Source organism: Neolamprologus multifasciatus, chromosome 18, assembly GCF_963576455.1.
Source record: "Neolamprologus multifasciatus chromosome 18, fNeoMul1.2, whole genome shotgun sequence".
Taxonomy (NCBI): Eukaryota; Metazoa; Chordata; class Actinopteri; order Cichliformes; family Cichlidae; genus Neolamprologus; species Neolamprologus multifasciatus.
In genome coordinates this window covers 28,208,586-28,226,744 of record NC_140456.1, presented here as the reverse complement: position 1 = coordinate 28,226,744, position 18,159 = coordinate 28,208,586, and the positions used below count along the sequence as shown (strand labels likewise).

The 18,159-nt window shown below is 40.5% G+C and overlaps 1 protein-coding gene and 1 pseudogene across 5 annotated transcripts; both read left to right on the top strand.

Annotated features, from left to right (window-relative positions):
- Positions 1 to 2,184: 2,184 nt before the first annotated feature.
- LOC146498261 (uncharacterized) lies at positions 2,185 to 4,825 on the top strand. 4 transcript variants are annotated; one of them, XM_085141787.1, is made up of 6 exons: positions 2,185 to 2,392; positions 2,950 to 3,012; positions 3,094 to 3,566; positions 3,918 to 3,993; positions 4,086 to 4,193; positions 4,279 to 4,825. In XM_085141787.1, the coding sequence occupies exons 3-6, from the start codon at positions 3,131 to 3,133 to the stop codon at positions 4,610 to 4,612; spliced, it is 954 nt and encodes a 317-aa protein (XP_084997913.1). In that variant the 5' UTR covers positions 2,185 to 2,392; positions 2,950 to 3,012; positions 3,094 to 3,130; the 3' UTR covers positions 4,613 to 4,825. The 4 variants fall into 4 exon arrangements, with proteins under 4 accessions (XP_084997913.1, XP_084997912.1, XP_084997910.1 ...); XM_085141786.1 differs by having other exon boundaries at positions 2,186 to 2,392; positions 3,097 to 3,566; XM_085141784.1 differs by having other exon boundaries at positions 2,377 to 2,486; positions 3,097 to 3,566.
- Positions 4,826 to 4,939: 114 nt separating this feature from the next.
- LOC146498260 (C-X-C chemokine receptor type 4-like) lies at positions 4,940 to 13,596 on the top strand (annotated as a pseudogene). Its single transcript, XR_014870927.1, has 5 exons — positions 4,940 to 6,372; positions 9,431 to 9,488; positions 9,587 to 9,794; positions 9,883 to 10,171; positions 10,264 to 13,596. The product of XR_014870927.1 is annotated as a C-X-C chemokine receptor type 4-like (transcript).
- The last annotated feature ends 4,563 nt before the right edge of the window (positions 13,597 to 18,159 follow it).

The window sequence follows — 18,159 nt, the reverse complement described above, 5'->3', positions numbered from 1 at the left end:
TAATGCCATCCAGAGTAAGAATCTGGTTAGATACCATATTTCTAAGATTTCCAGGGCCGAGTACAATAACCTCAGTTTGATCTGAATTAAGAAGCAGAAAGTTAGCGGCCATCCAGGTCTTTATGTCTTTAAGACATTCCTGCAGTTTAACTAATTGGTGTGTGTTATCTGGGTTTATGGACAAATACAATATAACTCAAACCACTGCAGCACAGTACCTTTAACACCTACAGCATGCTCTAATCTCTGTAATAAAATATTGTGGTCAGCAGCACTGAATGCTGCACTGAGGTCTAACTGCAATAATATCATTCATAACCTCCCAGCCCATTGATCCTTCAGTGGGCTGGTTTCAGTCATTATGCAAATGTACTGTTTATAAGATTGGGGAAACCTGCAGTCAGCTGAGACTGAAGAAGTCACTTGGATGAGTGACGAAACGTTTCTACCACAAAACGCTACGTCCAGATGAACAGAATCAACTTTTTGGAGAATGTGCAGGGTGGTCAGCCACCATTGTACATTTGGCCAATGGTTTACATTGCAAAATGTTTAGATGAATCATTTACATTGCTGGTTAAGAGTCATGTTTGGCACATAATTTAATCTGTAACATATTTGATGACTGGTATTACATTATATAACCTCCAGTGTTAATATTTCTGCTAGCAATTTCACTTCAAATTAATACATTATTAAAGCTCACAATAGTCAGCATACATATAGAGTCAAAACCTGAACTTTAACCGTTTTTATTTGAAGGCAGTTCATGGTAGGAAAAATGGTTTACATTTCTTTTTTTTTTCCAAACTTTATTTGAAATTATAAAGCGAACAGTCAGTCATTCCAGTTCAGTTTGTACAGTAGACATACAGGGCAAATAAGAGTAACAATATACAGTACAATGAAATAAGAAGGATAAATAAATATAGGGAAAAAAGGGGGAACGTAACAACTTTGTACTTGAAAGTTGTGACCGCTCATTCGTGAATTTCAATCAATGATAAACCTTTTTTATTGGAAGTTAATTTAAGAGAGTTCAAGTAATATTCAATTTCAATCAAAAACAAATTAAATGATGGGGTTGAGTTTTGAAATTTACATTTATGTATATGGAATTTCCCTAATAAAATATAAAGATTGACAATGGCACTTTTTTTTTCCTTTAGTTTCAAAATAAGTGATAATGTTCTTCCCTTCAATTTTGATTTCGTATGTTGTTTTGCACAGTATATAATTTTCAAGCTCTCTCCAAAATGTAGCACTATATGAACAGCCATAAAACAAATGAGTAACACTTTCAAGTTCAGTTTTACAAAAGGTACATTTTCTATCAATGTCACAGAATCTTGAAATGTATGTATTGGATGGATATATGTTATGTAATATTTTCAAATGTAATTCAAACTTTGTTTGTAATACAAAATCTAAAAGGAACAAGCCAAGCCCTCTTGGAGTTATTTTCTTCGCATTATACAAACATTCAAATATGTTTATTGGTGCATTTCTTGCTTAAGAAATCAATACCATTTATATAAAGAGTGTTAACGGATGCATGTGGTGTGTTCTGTTTTTTGTAGCTTTTCATCAACTCAGTCAGTCCGCTGGGAACGGATTTTATTACAGAGCTAAAATCTTTAAATTTGATAGGAAATGTTTTTTCTGTAATAAAGTCATTGTAATTAAGTAGCTGGCCTTCAGAGTCAAATAAGTCTTTTAAATAGATTATATTTTTATCAATCCAATTCTGCAAATATAGTGATTTGTTCCTCTTAGTAATACATTCGTTATTCCAGATAACAGATCTATGTGGAGAAAAGTTATGTGAATAACATAATTTCCAAGCCAACAATGCCTGTTGATAAAATGCAGACATTTTAACCGGTAACTTTGATATACTGTAATTACAGGACAATATGAACTGTAAACCTCCAACATGGCTGGATACACAAATCTGGAAACACCTTCAATTTAAGTCAAAAGGATTCTACCAAAAATTGATAGGTCTCTTTGGAGCCATAAGTTCAGAATAGTTTTAGTTTTTTCCATCCTGGGAGAAAAGTTAAGTTGTTGACGCTGTGTGTCATTCTTACAGACATGGATACCAAGGTATCTAACACAGTTTTTGACAGGAATATTGTATAAGGATTTGACAATGGTTTACATTTCTGAAACTTGTCCAGTTGGCGGCAGTAACGCGACATTCCCCCACCCCCCAAACGAACAAACAGAAGGAGAAGGAAACCAGAGAGAGCTACTAGGAGCTTTGAGGATCATGGGACAGGGAATTTTGTTCTATCTTCGCGCATCTTGAAGTGATTTGTCCTCGAGCCCATCGACAAACAGGCTCACGTCCGCGAGCTCACCAAGGCACGAGCCAGAATGTGAACAAGTAAGCACGGCGCTGTGTTTCAGCTTCAGTCAAAATTAACTTAATAAAAGTTTTACACGTTAGAGTGCGTTAACCGCGAAGGAGCAGAGATGAAGTAAGTCATGTCCTGGCTTCAATGCCCGGTGCTTTCAGTGATGTCCATCCGCCCTCTGTGTGAGCTTTAGCTTTGAGCCCGGTTAGCTTAGCCGGGATGCTAACGTTAGCTAAGCAGTTAAGTTTTGAATGCAGATTTTGTAGCTGGGTGTTTTCAGACATTGGTTTACAGCCACAGGCAGAGCACAGTGAACCTGAGTCATAACTGGTGGTTTTATTTCCAGATTACATTAAATGTGTGCCTATATATATTTGCCTGACACAGTAAACCTGTATGAAAGGTGAAATCATTTCAACATAAATGTAAAGACAAAGTGCAGTTCTAAGGAGATTAGTGTATGAACTTAAAACATATCTCTCATTCAGAGTTCAAAGGTCGTGGCATTGGACAAATGCAGGCGCAAACACACATGCCATGTTGTTGTCAATCCTGTCAAAGTGATGTGCTGTTTTTGATTTTGCAGGTTCGATGCAGATGAGTTAGGCCTATTCACTCATTTACTGTTTTTCAAGGTAGAATATTACAGGTAAGACGATAAAAAATATTTTCATCTAGACTCAGTTTATTTGTAAAATATTGCAGGAGGAGTCACTGTTGCTCTTGTTAGCAGGTCCATAAGATATTCTGTGAAGTGGAAAGGATCCATGTGTCCCCAACGCTCCGACAGACAGCCTGGGGCCTCCAAGAAGAACACCAAGACAAGCCCCGCTCCAGAGGAAGAAGTTATCCAGCGTCAGCTGAGAGGTCAAAGGCGGAGGGGGAAAGGCAGTACTGGTGACAGCCTCTGTATCGCAGGTGAGGGAACAGGGTGCGACCTCCTCGACATCATTGCCAATCAGGAAGAGAAGCGAGTTGGTGAAGAAGATGGGGGAAAGGTGGTAGAGATAGCTGATAAAGAACTGGACGACTCGGATGAAGACCGAGTCTCTGTTTGCAGCAGCACAGCGTCTGGTCCCTCTTTTTATCACTCCACCTACAGAAAAGCGAGGCCTTCCCAGAACCTGTGCTTGGCCTGTCAGAAGCTCTACCAGAAAGCAAAGAAGATAAAAACACCAATCATAAACAAACTGCTGGACAATGGTGAGCACACTAATGGCAGCATGAAAATATAATGTCTTTGGGAAGAAGTTCATGCTATAGCTACTCTTCCAAAGGAAAGATGAACAATTGTTAATAATACTTGAGAAATATTTTCTATAGCACACTTGCACTGCTTGTATTAGCCCTGCATAAAAAGAAATCTAAAAGTATAACTACACATTTCAGTAACCAGTATACAATTATGTATTGTTTGTTGCATGAAGTGGATGAAATGCTTACATATGGTTTAACTTACAGTACCAAATTAATAGCCGTCCTCTTTTGCCATCTATATTAACAACAAACAGGTAAGCACAGTTCTGTAACACTTTGATTTTGATTCTTGTTTAGATCCTATGTCCCCGACATGTGACCAGTGGGTCCTTATCAAAAAGCGGACATCCCAAAGGTGGCCTAATGCAAGAGGGTAAGGCTGAGTGTACACTGTATGTATGAGTGTGTTTGACAAATTACCATCATATTTAAGCTGATTGTACTGCTGCCTGTCTGCTCTGTCAGGGAGCTTTTGAGCCACATAAAGAAGATAAAGAAGGCCTGTGAGAAACAAAGTGAGCAGCGTGTGGAAGAATCTGCCGCCTGTTCAAGGCCGCACACTTTCCTCCACAGGTAACGTGTTTGCCTGCATGAATTTCTTATGACTGTAGCTGTTCTCATCTAAAATGACTTGTATGTGCTGTGTTTTTGGGCTTAGGAACCTCAGACGATGTGTGAAAGCGAAAAAGGAGAGTAAGAAGAATAAGAACAGGAGGAAGAGACAGAGAGACGGTTCGCAGGGTACTCGTGTCGCTAAGCAGCAGCGTCTCCACACCAACACTCCCATCAAGATGACCTGTGTAGAGCCAAACAGCCGCCGAAAAAGCAGCAGTCAGGGGAACAGAGGTGTGACTGCTGAGGCGATTCCCTCGTCTGTGACACAGGAAGCCACCACACCAAGCAAGAGAACACCAAAGCAGACGGGTAGATTCAGAAACTTGCTGGCTGAGCTACGGAGCAAGAGCAGCGTGATTGTAAGAGAAACACACTAGTGAGGAGGCAGGATGCGAGTGCTAATCGCTTTTAGTCGTGATGTTCTGCTGGTCTTCAGTATTGTTACCTATTCGGTGGCCTATGCCTAGAGTTACTTGACAAAGTGCCGTCGCAGTTCTGTGCATGTTTTGTTTGTGATCCTTTAAAATTAAAAATAATATTTATTTAATGTTCCTTACAACTGGACAGCTGTGAATAAATGTTTATGTTGATCTTATGGCATGCCTTTTTTTTTAAAATACCGACATAAGTTCACTCACTCGCATTCAAAAACACTCGTGCATTTACAGCTCTTCACAAAATCAAGTACCTTTCACCTGTATGCAAACACTTACTTATTTTCATTTGCGTTTGCAGCAAGCTGGTCACTGTTCATAATGTCCACAGCATGTACACCACTTCCTGCTAGCACTCCAGCTTCTTCAGTGAGCTGCATTTCAGGGATGCTGAAGTTGCACAGCATCAGAGCTTTGACTCGTTATATAATGTGAAGATATCAGTCCTCACTCCCAAGTGTGGTGTCCACAACTAGGTGATAATGGGAGGATAGAGGGATTTCACAGCTTCAGTGTCCAAGTGGGCTGTTGTTGGACATTATTTTTTCACAAATGCATCCAAAGACAAACAAAAAAAGGTGGCAAAATATTTGAAACTATATCTTTCCTATTAGTCACGAAACAAAACAGTCAAAAAAGAAAATCAGTGAGCTATAATTATTATTTTATATGCCATGGTGTATACTAGTTATTCCTAAATGCTGTCATGTTGACTCACTGTGTTTGTACTTTGTACAAACTACAAACTTACATTAAAGGAAACCCATCTGCACCATTGCAAAAATTGAGAGGTTGATGCATCAGAGCTTATAAGAGGGAAATACACAATTAATTGCCAATGCAGGCAACCCACTGTCTAAACAGGATATCACCAGGCCTACCTGTCTTTTGGCTTTGGGAATGTGAACGGCCTCGTCCATCATCAGTCACTTAAAGTTGTCTTATGGTAAAATGTTGCCAGGCAGGCTCAAGAGGCACTTTCAAACCAAACAGCCTTTCTGAGAGAAACCCTAACCCTCAATAGAGTGCTGGATCTGAAACAGAGGCACTTCCGTTTGAAGGTGTGTAATAAGGCGGTGGAGATGAGGAGTATGATAGTGGTGTACACAGGTATGATGGAAAGTTAGGTGTGCCTTTGATTTATTTGGGAATGTGTGACAAACTCGGGCAGACATTTACTTCTTCAAGTACACTGAAGTCCCAATTACTTTAGGGAAGAAAGGTAAATCCATCCATTCTTTTTCTCAACGCAGTGGAGATGGAGCCCACGTAGCAGGCTGTTTGCAGATGCTTATTCTAACAGGCCACATGGTGGCGCCACTTCATTTCATAACCAGCATTCACAGACTGACTCTACAGCTCTGTGTGTAGTAACACAAAATAAACACAAATGTACAAAAAGCACATAGATACAGGGTTAGTGCTCATGGGGAGCATGGGTAATGTGGTATGTGACATAAATACAAGCGGTTGGCACTGGACTCGCTTAGGCCAGTCTCACTCTGCACAGCAGGACAGGTACAGGTGTAATCAATAACATTAATGATCATGAAGCATCCCAGAGAGCCGGCATGCACAATAAGCAGGGTCGGTCCTGCAGCTCAGAGTAAAGCAACTTTAACCTGATACCATCATTTTCACCTGTGTGAATCATCAGCTGTTCAAGTGTTTACACTGCAGGATCACAGTCGCAGTTACTGCAGGTCAGTGCAGCCACCTGTTGCTATGAGCAGAAGTGCCAACGAGTCATATCATACAGTAGATCTGCATTTATTTTTATTTTGTTAAGTTTTGGAACTAATCAAAAGATAATTTTTCAGGCAACAGTGACCTCAGTTAAATGCTTGTTTCATTTAACTTTGTATTAGTTTTAGTGGTGGTTTATCTCAACTTTCTTTTTGATTATTACAGTATGTAGGGTCTGACAATTTTTTATTACATTACAAAAAATAAATAAATAAAAAACACTTCAGGCTGGGGAATCACAGTTACGCCGATAAGCCTCCATAGTTTGTGTTGGCAGATGTGACAGAGTGAACACAGACTAAATCTAAAGAGATTTCCTGCACATTTTATTTTATGTTGGTGTGTAGATATAAAACTAACCATCTTTATTTATTGATTGATTGATTTAAGGCTCGGGGGGGGGGGGTAAAAAAAAAAGAAAGTCTTATAAAGATTAAGCAAAACTAAAACTTCTTACATCCGTCAGCACTTTAAAAAGGAAGAGTTTTGAACAACAGTGTTGTTTTTTTTTAGATGTTTGTGCTGATACAGTGAATGGTTGGCGGAGGAAGGGTGGGGAGGTAAGAGGCAGATAAGGGACCAGGGTATGCGGTCTTCACAGTTTTAACAGATTTCTTTTAGTCTGTTTATGTTGGGGTAGCCTTACTGTTTACTTAGAGGATTAATGTATTAGGAGAGCAGTCAGAGCTGCTGGGGGCTTGTCAGCACGTCAGGAAATGTGCCTCCTCAGTAGTTAAGAGATATTGAGGTGAGTCATTAATAAACTATTTTAAAAAGCTACCATGAATGTACTAATTAGATCTTTGAGGTACAATATTTTTTTACTTCGATCCACAGCCACAGCTATTCTTCCCTGTGAAAGTCCGGACAACTGACAAATAAACCGAAGGAAACAACACGATGAAAATGTGTGAATGAAAATATACATTACTGTGAATGCACTGCAGTTAGTCACGGGCTGACTTTCATCCATAGTCTCTGGTCAGATTTTTAAAAGCAACCTAAAAACATTTCACATTATCAACATAAAGATGAAAACAAACAAGCAGGAGGGTAAAAGCATCTCATTGTGTATTATTAGATTATCAGCCATTTTTTTAATTGACATTTAAAGTGTTGTATGTGTTCTGCTCTCTGATAATAATGTTTCTAGAGCACCACTGTTGCCTTCAAAGAAAAAAAGACTCTTCTTCTTCCTCTTTTCTGTTTACTCTGATAAACTCAATGCTGGAGGAGCCACATTGTATAAAATGTTATAAGTTAGATATTCATGTATTTAATAAAATATGCTTCTATACAACAAAACAGTGATGACTGCAACAAGGCCTTTTCTGTGGTTCTGTAATGGTTTTAAAGCGTTAAGTCTGATCATGCTGTAATAATATTATTAATATAGGAAAGGATGAGTGTTTTAGCTGCACGAACAATCAAAAGGTTGTACAACAAGCATTTAAACAAAAAAAACAGTTAACAAACTATTACCGACACAGTCAGTTAATGAATGCAGGGACAACTAAGCCACACTTAAGCCAGCATTATACAATCATCATCAGTCATCACAGATAAATAAGCCAATATAGGCCAAAAGTATTTCCATCCTTAAAGCTGCTGTTTCTAATTGCTTTTAAATATTTAAATACTACTTTAAATACTTACTTAAATACTGAATAAAGATGGGAAGTGACATAACCTGCTAAAATGCTGGTTTTCTTTAACACGTTTATTTTAGGCAAAGATAAGCAAAACGTCCCATGAAAGCATGTGTGACACAGCCTCTCATGTTAACTGTGAATATAAGTATTTAGGCCTTCTCAGTAATTCAATTCAATTCAATTTTATTTATATAGCGCCAAATCACAACAAAAGTTGCCCCAAGGCGCTTCATAGATACAGAGAAAAACCCAACAATCATATGACCCCCTATGAGCAAGCACTTTGGCGACAGTGGGAAGGAAAAACTCCCTTTTAACAGGAAGAAACCTCCGGCAGAACCAGGCTCAGGGAGGGGCGGGGCCATCTGCTGCAACCGGTTGGGGTGAGAGAAAGTACACAGTACACAAATGTTTCTTATATTAAGACAAGATTACATGCCAGCCTGTCCTCCACCTGCATCCATGACAGCCTGGCACGCCGGCAACCCGCACCATCCACACAACTCCGTTCTGAGCTGGAGCATAACCAGGTCTTTCCTGAAGCAGCAGACCAAATAACTATGCAGTAATCAAGCCATCATCAAAAGACTGTAATACTTTGTAAAGATTGCATACTTTCTAAAAACTGGAATAGTCCTACTCTGTTTAGCAACTATATCATCAGTGAGTTAACCTGTTTGACAGCTTCCCCTTCCAAGGAGCTATACAGGGCTGATTGAAAGTGTTTTAAAGCATTGACACATTCTGATTGTGAGTTTGCTTTAATTCTGTATTTTTTTTCTCTTTTCTTGTGGATTCAAACAAAAAAACAAACTAAATACCTTAAAATAAAAAATTAAAATAATGGCTGTTTATAGTAGAGACTCCAGAGGGATGTGTTCCTCACCTCTCGCTTCATTGACATTCAAAGATCAGAGGCAGACTGTCTGGTGAACTTAACGATAGTCATCTTCTGAATCAATCGGCCCTCAGTGTGCACGCTCCTTGCATGCATTATATGAGACAGTGATGCAAACAGGACAAGTATATTCACAGTCTGTGGAGACACTCCTGCTGCTTGCCCTGATTTAACTAAGAATGGAGCTTAGAGTGTTACTGTTGCACGCAGACACACAAACACTGACACGTTATTTATTGTCCGATTCTCATCAACATCCTTTCCTATGGCCAATAGGACCTGATTATCACAAACCAGAGGTCTCAGGGCTAAAACAATTCACAGTGCGCGCACACACTGCGGTATCCTGTGATAGATACAGCACACTGACACCTCGAAAGACAGGAAAAACGTTTCAGCAGGAACACAGATGTGTTGGAGTGTGGGGGAGGAGCATGTAAACAGCTATTTAACCGCTGTGGACAGAAATCTCAGCTTCACTCAACGAAGGAGTGCAGCCGTCTCCACCATGTCCTACTATGAGGTAGGGAGGTGTGATCTAATCATGCACAGAAACTTTAAATGTGTTCACAAATATCTGATTGCCTTCTCTCTATCTCATCATTTATCATCTGTCTCTAGCATATCGTCTTTGAGGATTACTACAATGACACCGGCTCTGGCTCTGGCTCTGGGAACTTGGAGTGGATCTGGAGGAGCCCTGTGGTGTGGAGCACATGACAACTACTGAGCTTCAGCAAGTCTCTTGCCTGTCATTTATGCCCTTATCTTCATTCTGGGCATCACTGGAAACGGCTTGGTGTCGTAAGTCCTAGGCTGCCAAACGCAGGTGAGGGGATGGGAAACTGCTTTTGACTTCGAAGCATTGCTGGGTGCGGGGGAGAGCATGAAAGTGATCAGATTTTTTGTGTCTCCAGTCGAAATGCAGCCTCACAGACTGGTACCGCCTGCAATCTCTCTGCTGCGGATCTCCTCTTCGTTTGGCTCTGCCGTTCTGGGCGTGGATGCAGCCTTGGCTGACTGGCGTTTCGGAGCTGCCACCTGCATCAGGGGAGTGCATGTCCATCTACACAGTCAACCTGTACGGCAAGCGTGCTCATCCGTGGCATTCATCAGCCTGGACCGCTACCTTTCGGTGGTCCGAGCCACGGACACCAACACTAGTGGGCTGAGGCAGCTGCTGGCTTCACAAACTGGTGTATGTAGGTGAGTATCAAAAGGCTTGCTTTTTCTGCTGTTAGTCTTCTTTTCTCCACACAGTCCCTCACTTGTCTTTTTTAATCTTCTTCCTCCTGCAGGTGCCTGGTTGCCCGCTGGCCTGCTGGCAGTGCCAGATTTGATATTTGCCCGCCATCAGGAAGGAGGAGAGGGGTCAAACTCTGTGCCAGAGATTCTACCCAGAGAAGAAAATGCTCCTCTCTGGGTTGCAGTCTTCCACCTCCAGCTCGTCCTGGTGGGTCTGTTGATCCCTGGACTGGTGCTCCTGGTGTGTTACTGCGTCATTGTCAACCAGGCTGACCCGTGGCCCACTGGGGGGCCAGAGGCAGAAGCGACGGGCGGTCAGGACTACCATCGCGCTGGTGCTCTGCTTCTTCGTGTGTTGGCCCCTTATGGAGCGGGCATTTCTGTGGACCGCACCTGCTGCGGTTGGGAAGTCCTGCCCCGCAGCTGCAGGCTGGAAGCTGCTTTAGGCGTGTGGGTTGTCGGTGGCTGAGCCCATGGCGTTCGCTCACTGTTGCCTGAACCCACTGCTGTACGCCTTCCTCGGGGCCGGGTTCAAGAATTCGGCCCGCAGAGCTCTCACTCTGAACCGGGCATCCAGTCTGAAGGTTTTACCACGAAGACGCCCCGGGACCTCAACAACTACAGAGTCTGAATCCTCCAGTTTACACTCCAGCTAGTGTTTGCATCTGTTGTTGATGTGTGTGTGTACTGTATATATGTATAAATGTATATAAGAGAGAGTAAGAAGCAGTCTGCTGGCTCATGACTGATCTTCTCCCTCATTTGAGGGTATCTTTTGTAAATAGTTTGATGTTGTTATGTGTGTGTGTTTGTGTGTGCTTTTGACTATTGTAGATGTTTGTAATAAAATATACAAAATACTTTGTGAAAGTGGCTTTTCTTTCTTTTTTTCTGTCTTCCTGTGTGAAACTGTGTGAGTTTCTGGTTTACACAATCTCTCAACCACAGCTTGTTCCACCCTCAGCTCCTATTCTCAGTGGGTAAGATACAAATCATGAAAACTCCTAAAAAAGAAAATTGGAGCCAAGCTAGCTAATGAGATGAGGGGACGATAGCAATAGAGCTTTATCATAAAACCCCACACGGAAAAGGGACAGGAAAGGTGGAATAGGAATAACAAGCCTCAATCAAATGTCTTTGGTCTTAATTACCAGATGATAACTTCTGTTGTGTCAGAGCTTAAAATCACGAGTTTGTTCTGGGAATCCTGTTTATAATAGGGTGTTTCTCGGTTGCAGAGTTTAAGCAAAAAAAAAAAAGAAAATCAGTAGGTGGGTTGCATGGTTATTATCTGATTAACCGGCAGCTTGCATCACCATATTTAATTCATTGTCATTTAGCTGTGCGCCATCTGAATCCACTGATGCGGAGAATGGACACAGACAATTTATTTTGAAAAATGAAACTGCGTTTTGTAAGATGCACCATCTGTCTGCCAGGTGTATCTGAGTCACATGTACGTGCGTGTGTGTGAGACAGATATAAATATTGGATGTGTGTGAATGGTTTTGCGTCAGCCTTTTGGGGGAGCAGGTTAAGATTTATGTTGATGATATAAACAGTTTGCAGTTACATGAGAAAGAAGGGAGCACGAGAGGGTCAGGAGGTCCATTTTTCCAGTACCTTAATGCACACAAAAGTGCTTCCCACATTTCTACTTCCACTTGGAAGTGAGAGAAACAGAAGCTGGAAGTTTGTTGTGTCCTGTTTCCTGGAGTGAAGATGAAGAGAGGATGAGGAGGAGAGTTGTGAGAGAGACAGAAAGGAAAAATACGGCGCCGCGATCAAATTAACTGTGTGGCATTTTGAGCATCTCGAGGTGTAAATCAGGTGATTACTGCGTCCTATTATTTGATCCAAGTGTATACCTGTATGTTTGCAAACCTAAAGAAGACCTTTTTGGTACCTTTTTATATACGCTGCTTCCTCCTCGCCCCTAACACATTCAAACGCTCACACATTCACACACACACACACACCGACATGCGCCACACATACACACAATTCACTTCTATTCATAGTGTATTCAAAACAGGAAAGACTTCCTGTGGCTCATTTTAGGAAAAACAAGCAGCTTAAACAATCAAACAGTGGAGCAGTTCTCCACTCATCAACACAGAGCACTTATAAACTAAATCATTCACACTGAAGGATTTCAAAGACCTGAACCAGCTTCACACATAACCAGGTATAAAGGTGTTAAGTTATTTGTATGTGTGGAAGAAATAAATACCACATTGAGACATCATTATAGGATGGTTTCATTTATTTTTCTTTTTTATGTTTGTGTATTTTAGTGCTCCAGAACCTTGGGTTTGTTCCTTCTTATAAAAGTAGGCAGCGTCACTGTAGCGCAGACTGTTAATCTGTTAACTGCAGATTTGTACAGATATTCATGGTCACCAGAAGATGAATCACTTTAATGGGCCCCTCAATCTTCACCTACAGCCTTTTAATTCTAATATCCTCATAGATACTTTCTTTCCAGTCACAGACAGCAGGTCTATAAAAGATTCTTCTGTCTTTTACACCACTCTGTCTAGTATAAATACCAAATTCTATTATGCTAACATGCTAATTGCTTAATTCTTTAATTACGTTTCAAACCTCGCTGTTATATAATTATCATGTCTAGGTTCATTTTTAACTTACATTTAATCTTGTTTTATCTTAATTAAATATGGCTAACATGAGCTAAACATCCTAGCACTGTTATTGTGAGCACGATAATATGCTAACATTAGTATTTAAGTACGGACTAGCATTAAAGCAGTTACCCTCCAAAAAGTTGATTCTGTTCATCTGGACGTAGCGTTTTCTGGGAGAAACGTTTCGTCACTCATCCAAGTGACTTCTTCAGTCTCAGCTGACTGCAGGTTTCCCCAATCTTATAAACAGTACGTTTGCATAATGACTGAAACCAGCCCACTGAGGAACAATGGGCTGGAAGGTCAGTTCCTTAATCATAATTATGCAAATTCTCATGACCATTGATCAACAACCACTGACCAAAACCCACTGACCAAAACCCACTGATCAAAGACCACTGATTAATGGCCATGAGTCCCATTCACAGAGAGTTTGGGAATGGCTGCAATCACAGCATTGTACGATGGCAAAAGATGTACCCTTAGGCCCCCTCCTCGATTCACAGATGGTCTTTCCCTTTTCACATAAATGGGCTCCTTGACTCCGCGCTCAAACCAGCGTTAAAGCGGTTAGCACAAGAAGAGAACTTTAACTGCTTGTTTACAATAGCTCACTAGCATGTTTGCTAAAAAACCAAAGCGAGCTCTAGCATGCTAGCTGTGTTTGTTTGACTTTTCAAATACAATTTGAAATATCAAAATGAAAAAGTTCAAATGTTACGTTACAGGCTTGACTTATTACGGTCATTAATAAAACTTTATTTACATTGTTTGGTTAACGTACAAACCTCTTTCTAGAAAAAAGTCTTGCAGCTTTGCATCTATGTTGAAATGCCTTTGGATACTTGCAGTTATCCCACAGTGGTATCTAAATGAATTTGAATAGTCACCAGGACACAACTGCTTGGATACATTTTTTGGACACTTGATTGTATTGGGATTTACTTTTAGAACTGCCTCAATTCTACATGGCACAGATCCAGCAAAGGGCTGGGAAACATTCCCCAGAGATTTTGCTGCAGATTTGTTGGCTGAACATCCATGATATGAATCTCCCGTTCCATTACAATCCAGATGTGCCGTACTGAATTGAGATCTAGTCACAATGTAGGTCAGATGAGTACAGTGAACTCACAGTAGTGTTCAAGAAATCTACAGATCTACAGACCACTCTTTGTCCTGAACATGTCTCCTACTGCTTATCTTTATGTTTCACACAACCGATGTACTAAGGCTGGGAGTAAAAGTAGGTGTCCAGTCACAAAGCACATAAGAACAGCTGTAACTGTATGAATGTGAGATACCGTAATTTTTCATCTAGGGCACAGAAGGACACGAGCGAAACAATGAAAATGTGTCAGCAGCTGAGTACAAATAAACCAGGAAACAAGTCTTTTCTAAACTATCTTTTCCCGCTCCTCTTTCATATCCTGATTGTATTTTGCCCCCATTGTACTATTTCTCACCAGTTACCAAAAGATCTATACACACTGCATGTTTTTCATCTCCATGCACCAGCAAGTTTTAGTGTACCACAAAGATGTGTACTACAGGCAGTGCAGCCTGTGTGTGGGTCTGATTATAAGAAATCATTAGTAGTAATGATGTCATAAACCCAATGATGTAACGTAATAATATTAGTATTAGTAGTTTTGTCATTTAATTTTCAAATACAAATTCAAACATCATGTGAAAACTGTTTTACATCAAACATCAGAGCCCTTTTGTTGTGGTGGATATGCCTGAGTACGTGTGAATTTGATGCGTGTGTGTGTGTGTGGGTGTGTGGGTGGGGGTGTGATCGTCTACAGATGGTCAGGTTCCCTCATATTCAAACACGACTGGGTTTCCTGCGGCTGAACAATCGTGGGAAAAACAGAGGTCAAGACAAAAGGAGAAATAAAGAGAGAAGAAGGCTGGGTTGCATCCAAATGGATCACAATGACTTCCTGCCTTTTTCCTGGTGGATTAATACAATGTGACAGGTGAAACCAATAGCCCGCTGGCTGATGTTTGTATTGACTTCAGCAGGTGGAGACGTGAGAATAATGTGCGAACTGAAATAGAAATTAATAGAATAATAGAGCAGAAATGAATGTTTACCCTGACGCTGGACTGAGTTTGTCTCAGGATGGAGTTTGTGTCCCCTGGGTGATCCAGCCCTATTGAAAGACACCTTAAGAAATACATAATAATGTTTTATAGTTTGTCTTATGGGTATTTTTATGTGTACGATCTGTAGTTTCTGTTGTTTTACAGGCCCTTGAGGACAGGAGTTTGACATGTGTGGTTTAAGGCAGGGGTGTCGAACTCCAGGCCTCGAGGCTGATGTCCGGGGTTTTAGATACGTCCTTTATCCAACACAGCTGATTTAAATGGCTAAATGACCTCCTCAACATGTCCCGAGGTTCTCCAGAGGCCTGGTAATGAACTAATCATTTGATTAAGGTGTGTTGACCCAGGGTAATATCTAAAACCTGCAGGACATCGGCCCTCGAGGCCTGAAGTTCGATACTCCTGGTTTAAGGCATTTGAGGGAAGTTATTTTTTCATGTTACTGCGTGCCATCAAACATCAAACCAATACCACATGAAAGGCAGTCCTGTTCTTGTATTAATCAGCAGGGGATGTAGCATAAAAGGAGATGAAGGAGGCAAAACCATGTGCCGTAGTCAGGGGTTACAGTGGGCCAGTGGTTTTGCAGTACTTCAGCATCTAGCGAGCCCTAAAGACGAGCGAGCGTGAAGGGAGTGATGTTTCTATCAGCTTAACAAACACACAAACTGTTTGTGTGCAGTTTGTCTCACACTGTGTTGCAAGCTAAAGGTCCAGCTGCTGTATTTCACAGGGAGAGAAAACACAGAGAGCTAACTTCACTCAGAGATGGAGAAAGATAAGAAAGAGGACACGAGAGGAAGAAGAGGTGTTAAAGATAAGGACTGATCAGTGGTGTTTGATAAACCGGAAATTTAAAGCTTATATGTAAGTCCTCGTGTTTTTAAATCAGATATCTGGTCTGTACACGTGACATTACGTTTTTTCATATTGTGAAACCTGCTGCTAAACAAACGGAGGTACACTCGCTGTGTTATTTAAAGGTTGCATGAAAATCCTCTGCAGAATAAACAGGTTAGTTTGCTGTGAGGGGTTTAAAGTAAAGAACTGTGTGTGACTGGTGCACAGTGGCTGTGGTTTCATGGTCAGAGTTAGGTTACATAAAGTGTAGCAGAGATGAATCTGAAGTTAAGCTGATGATGCTGAGATTCATTCAGCGAATTTCACCTTCATACCAATTTTATACCTTCTAGAAAAAAGTCAGTGTCGAGGATGGAAATCAGCCAAGACAACTCATAAAACATCTGCTGACATCCGGCTGTATTCTGATACGTACATCCACAAAGCCTTTACACTAAGAAAATCTACTGGAGCTCCCAATAGAAATTATTGTGATCTATGATGCTTTTCCCACACTGAGCCAACTGATTTTAGGGTTCCCCACATGCTGAAGGTTTAGAGGCAACTTCACCCTCTACAATTAGCAACAGAAAATAGAGCTGTTTCATTTTCTTTCTTTTTCTCTGCTCGTGTTCCTCTTACCTGATTCAAGCTGAGTACCTTTATTAGAATTCAACTTTAGACTGGAATAAAGTTTATATTCACATCTACTAATATTATTTTATAGTTACAATAATATAACACAAGGTTCAGTTAGTGTTGCACAAAATAGGTGGTAGAGATGTTCTTCAAGGAGCTACTTTTCACTTTCTTACTGTGAGTACATTTAAGAGTCTGTACTTTTTCACTTTTACTTGAGTAAAGAATTCAAACCAGGACTTCAACTTTTACTGGAGTAGTTTTGAATCTGCACTTCTACTTAAGTACAGAATGTCTGTATTTTGCCACATCTGCATGTCACTTATTATCAGCTAACTGTTGCAGAACATAATCATGTCCACTCGGTTCCGAGAATTGCTGGCTCTACTGTTCCCCCAGTGAATTGTTCTGTTAACAAATAACTTCCTCTGCCGGTCTCTCAGAGTCATTCCAAAACATGCCCAGTATAAATGTGTGTTACGCAACCACAAATATATATATATATATATATATATATATATATATATATATATATATATATATATATTAAAAAAGCTACATTTCAGTGAGTTTTTCTTTCAGAAAACCCTCAGGTTGTCCCCACTGTCTAAAGAAATTAAAATGAGAAAACGTCACGGGTCAAGATGACTGTCTGTGGGGACTCCTCAGGTGTGCCTGTATGGTGTTGGGTTCATTTGGTCTACTTTTTTCTACTTTTTTAATTCTGCTGTAACTGATGTGAATACAAGGTCACAATAGCTGTTCTTTCCCGTCTCGACGAGGAGCCACCGTGATAAAACAAAGAAGCAGGGACTGTAATGCTCTCTACAACATGGACATGATCCTTCGGTGGTTTCTGTTCCACCTCATTTTACTGTTGTAACTTTATTACTCTGTTGCACCTTTAGTTACAAACTTGTACTCCAACCTTCCACCAGTGCCTGCTGTCCCATAGCTGCACTGTTTTGACACAACTACAACAATAGAGTGGAACAAGTATACACAGACACATAGTGCAAAATTAACCATTCAGCTGAAGTTGTGTCTTTCTAGTCCCCGCGCAAAACTATAAATAAGATAAACAATTTTGGAAAAATTGTATTATTTTACTGTCTGCAGTGACTGTAGTACTACTTTCCTTTTAGAAATGATGCAATATAAACCTGCACCATACCATGGATAGCATCACCCTGCAACACATAGATACCTAGTAGGCGCTGACACTGGCTGAGCTGACATGTAAAATAAAATATGCAGAAACGTGAGTGTTCACTGCCCCCAGTGGTCACGTGGTACATTTACAAGTTGAATCCAAATACTTGTGTCCTTGTGCACAGCTTTGACGATATACTTGTAACTTTACTCCCTTCACCTCACAAACATGAGCAGTACTTTACAAAATAATATTTACTGCACAACACACAAAATGCTTACAACATAAAGCACACTGCACACACATATTTCAAACAAAAATGCACACAATGTGTGAGGCTGTGCGATGAGTTTTTCATCTAAACCTTTGAGGCACAAACACAGAAAAACATTCGCTACTGCATCAAATAAGTTGATCTGGGTTTTTTTTTTTTTTAATTCAGTCTTTTACTCCCATCTAACAAATTCTCACTTCTAGCTGGTGACCTCTGGAGCAGCCTGTTTCTTTGGTTGGAAACCACTAGTGGAAGAGACAAATGACATGTAGGCTTGTAT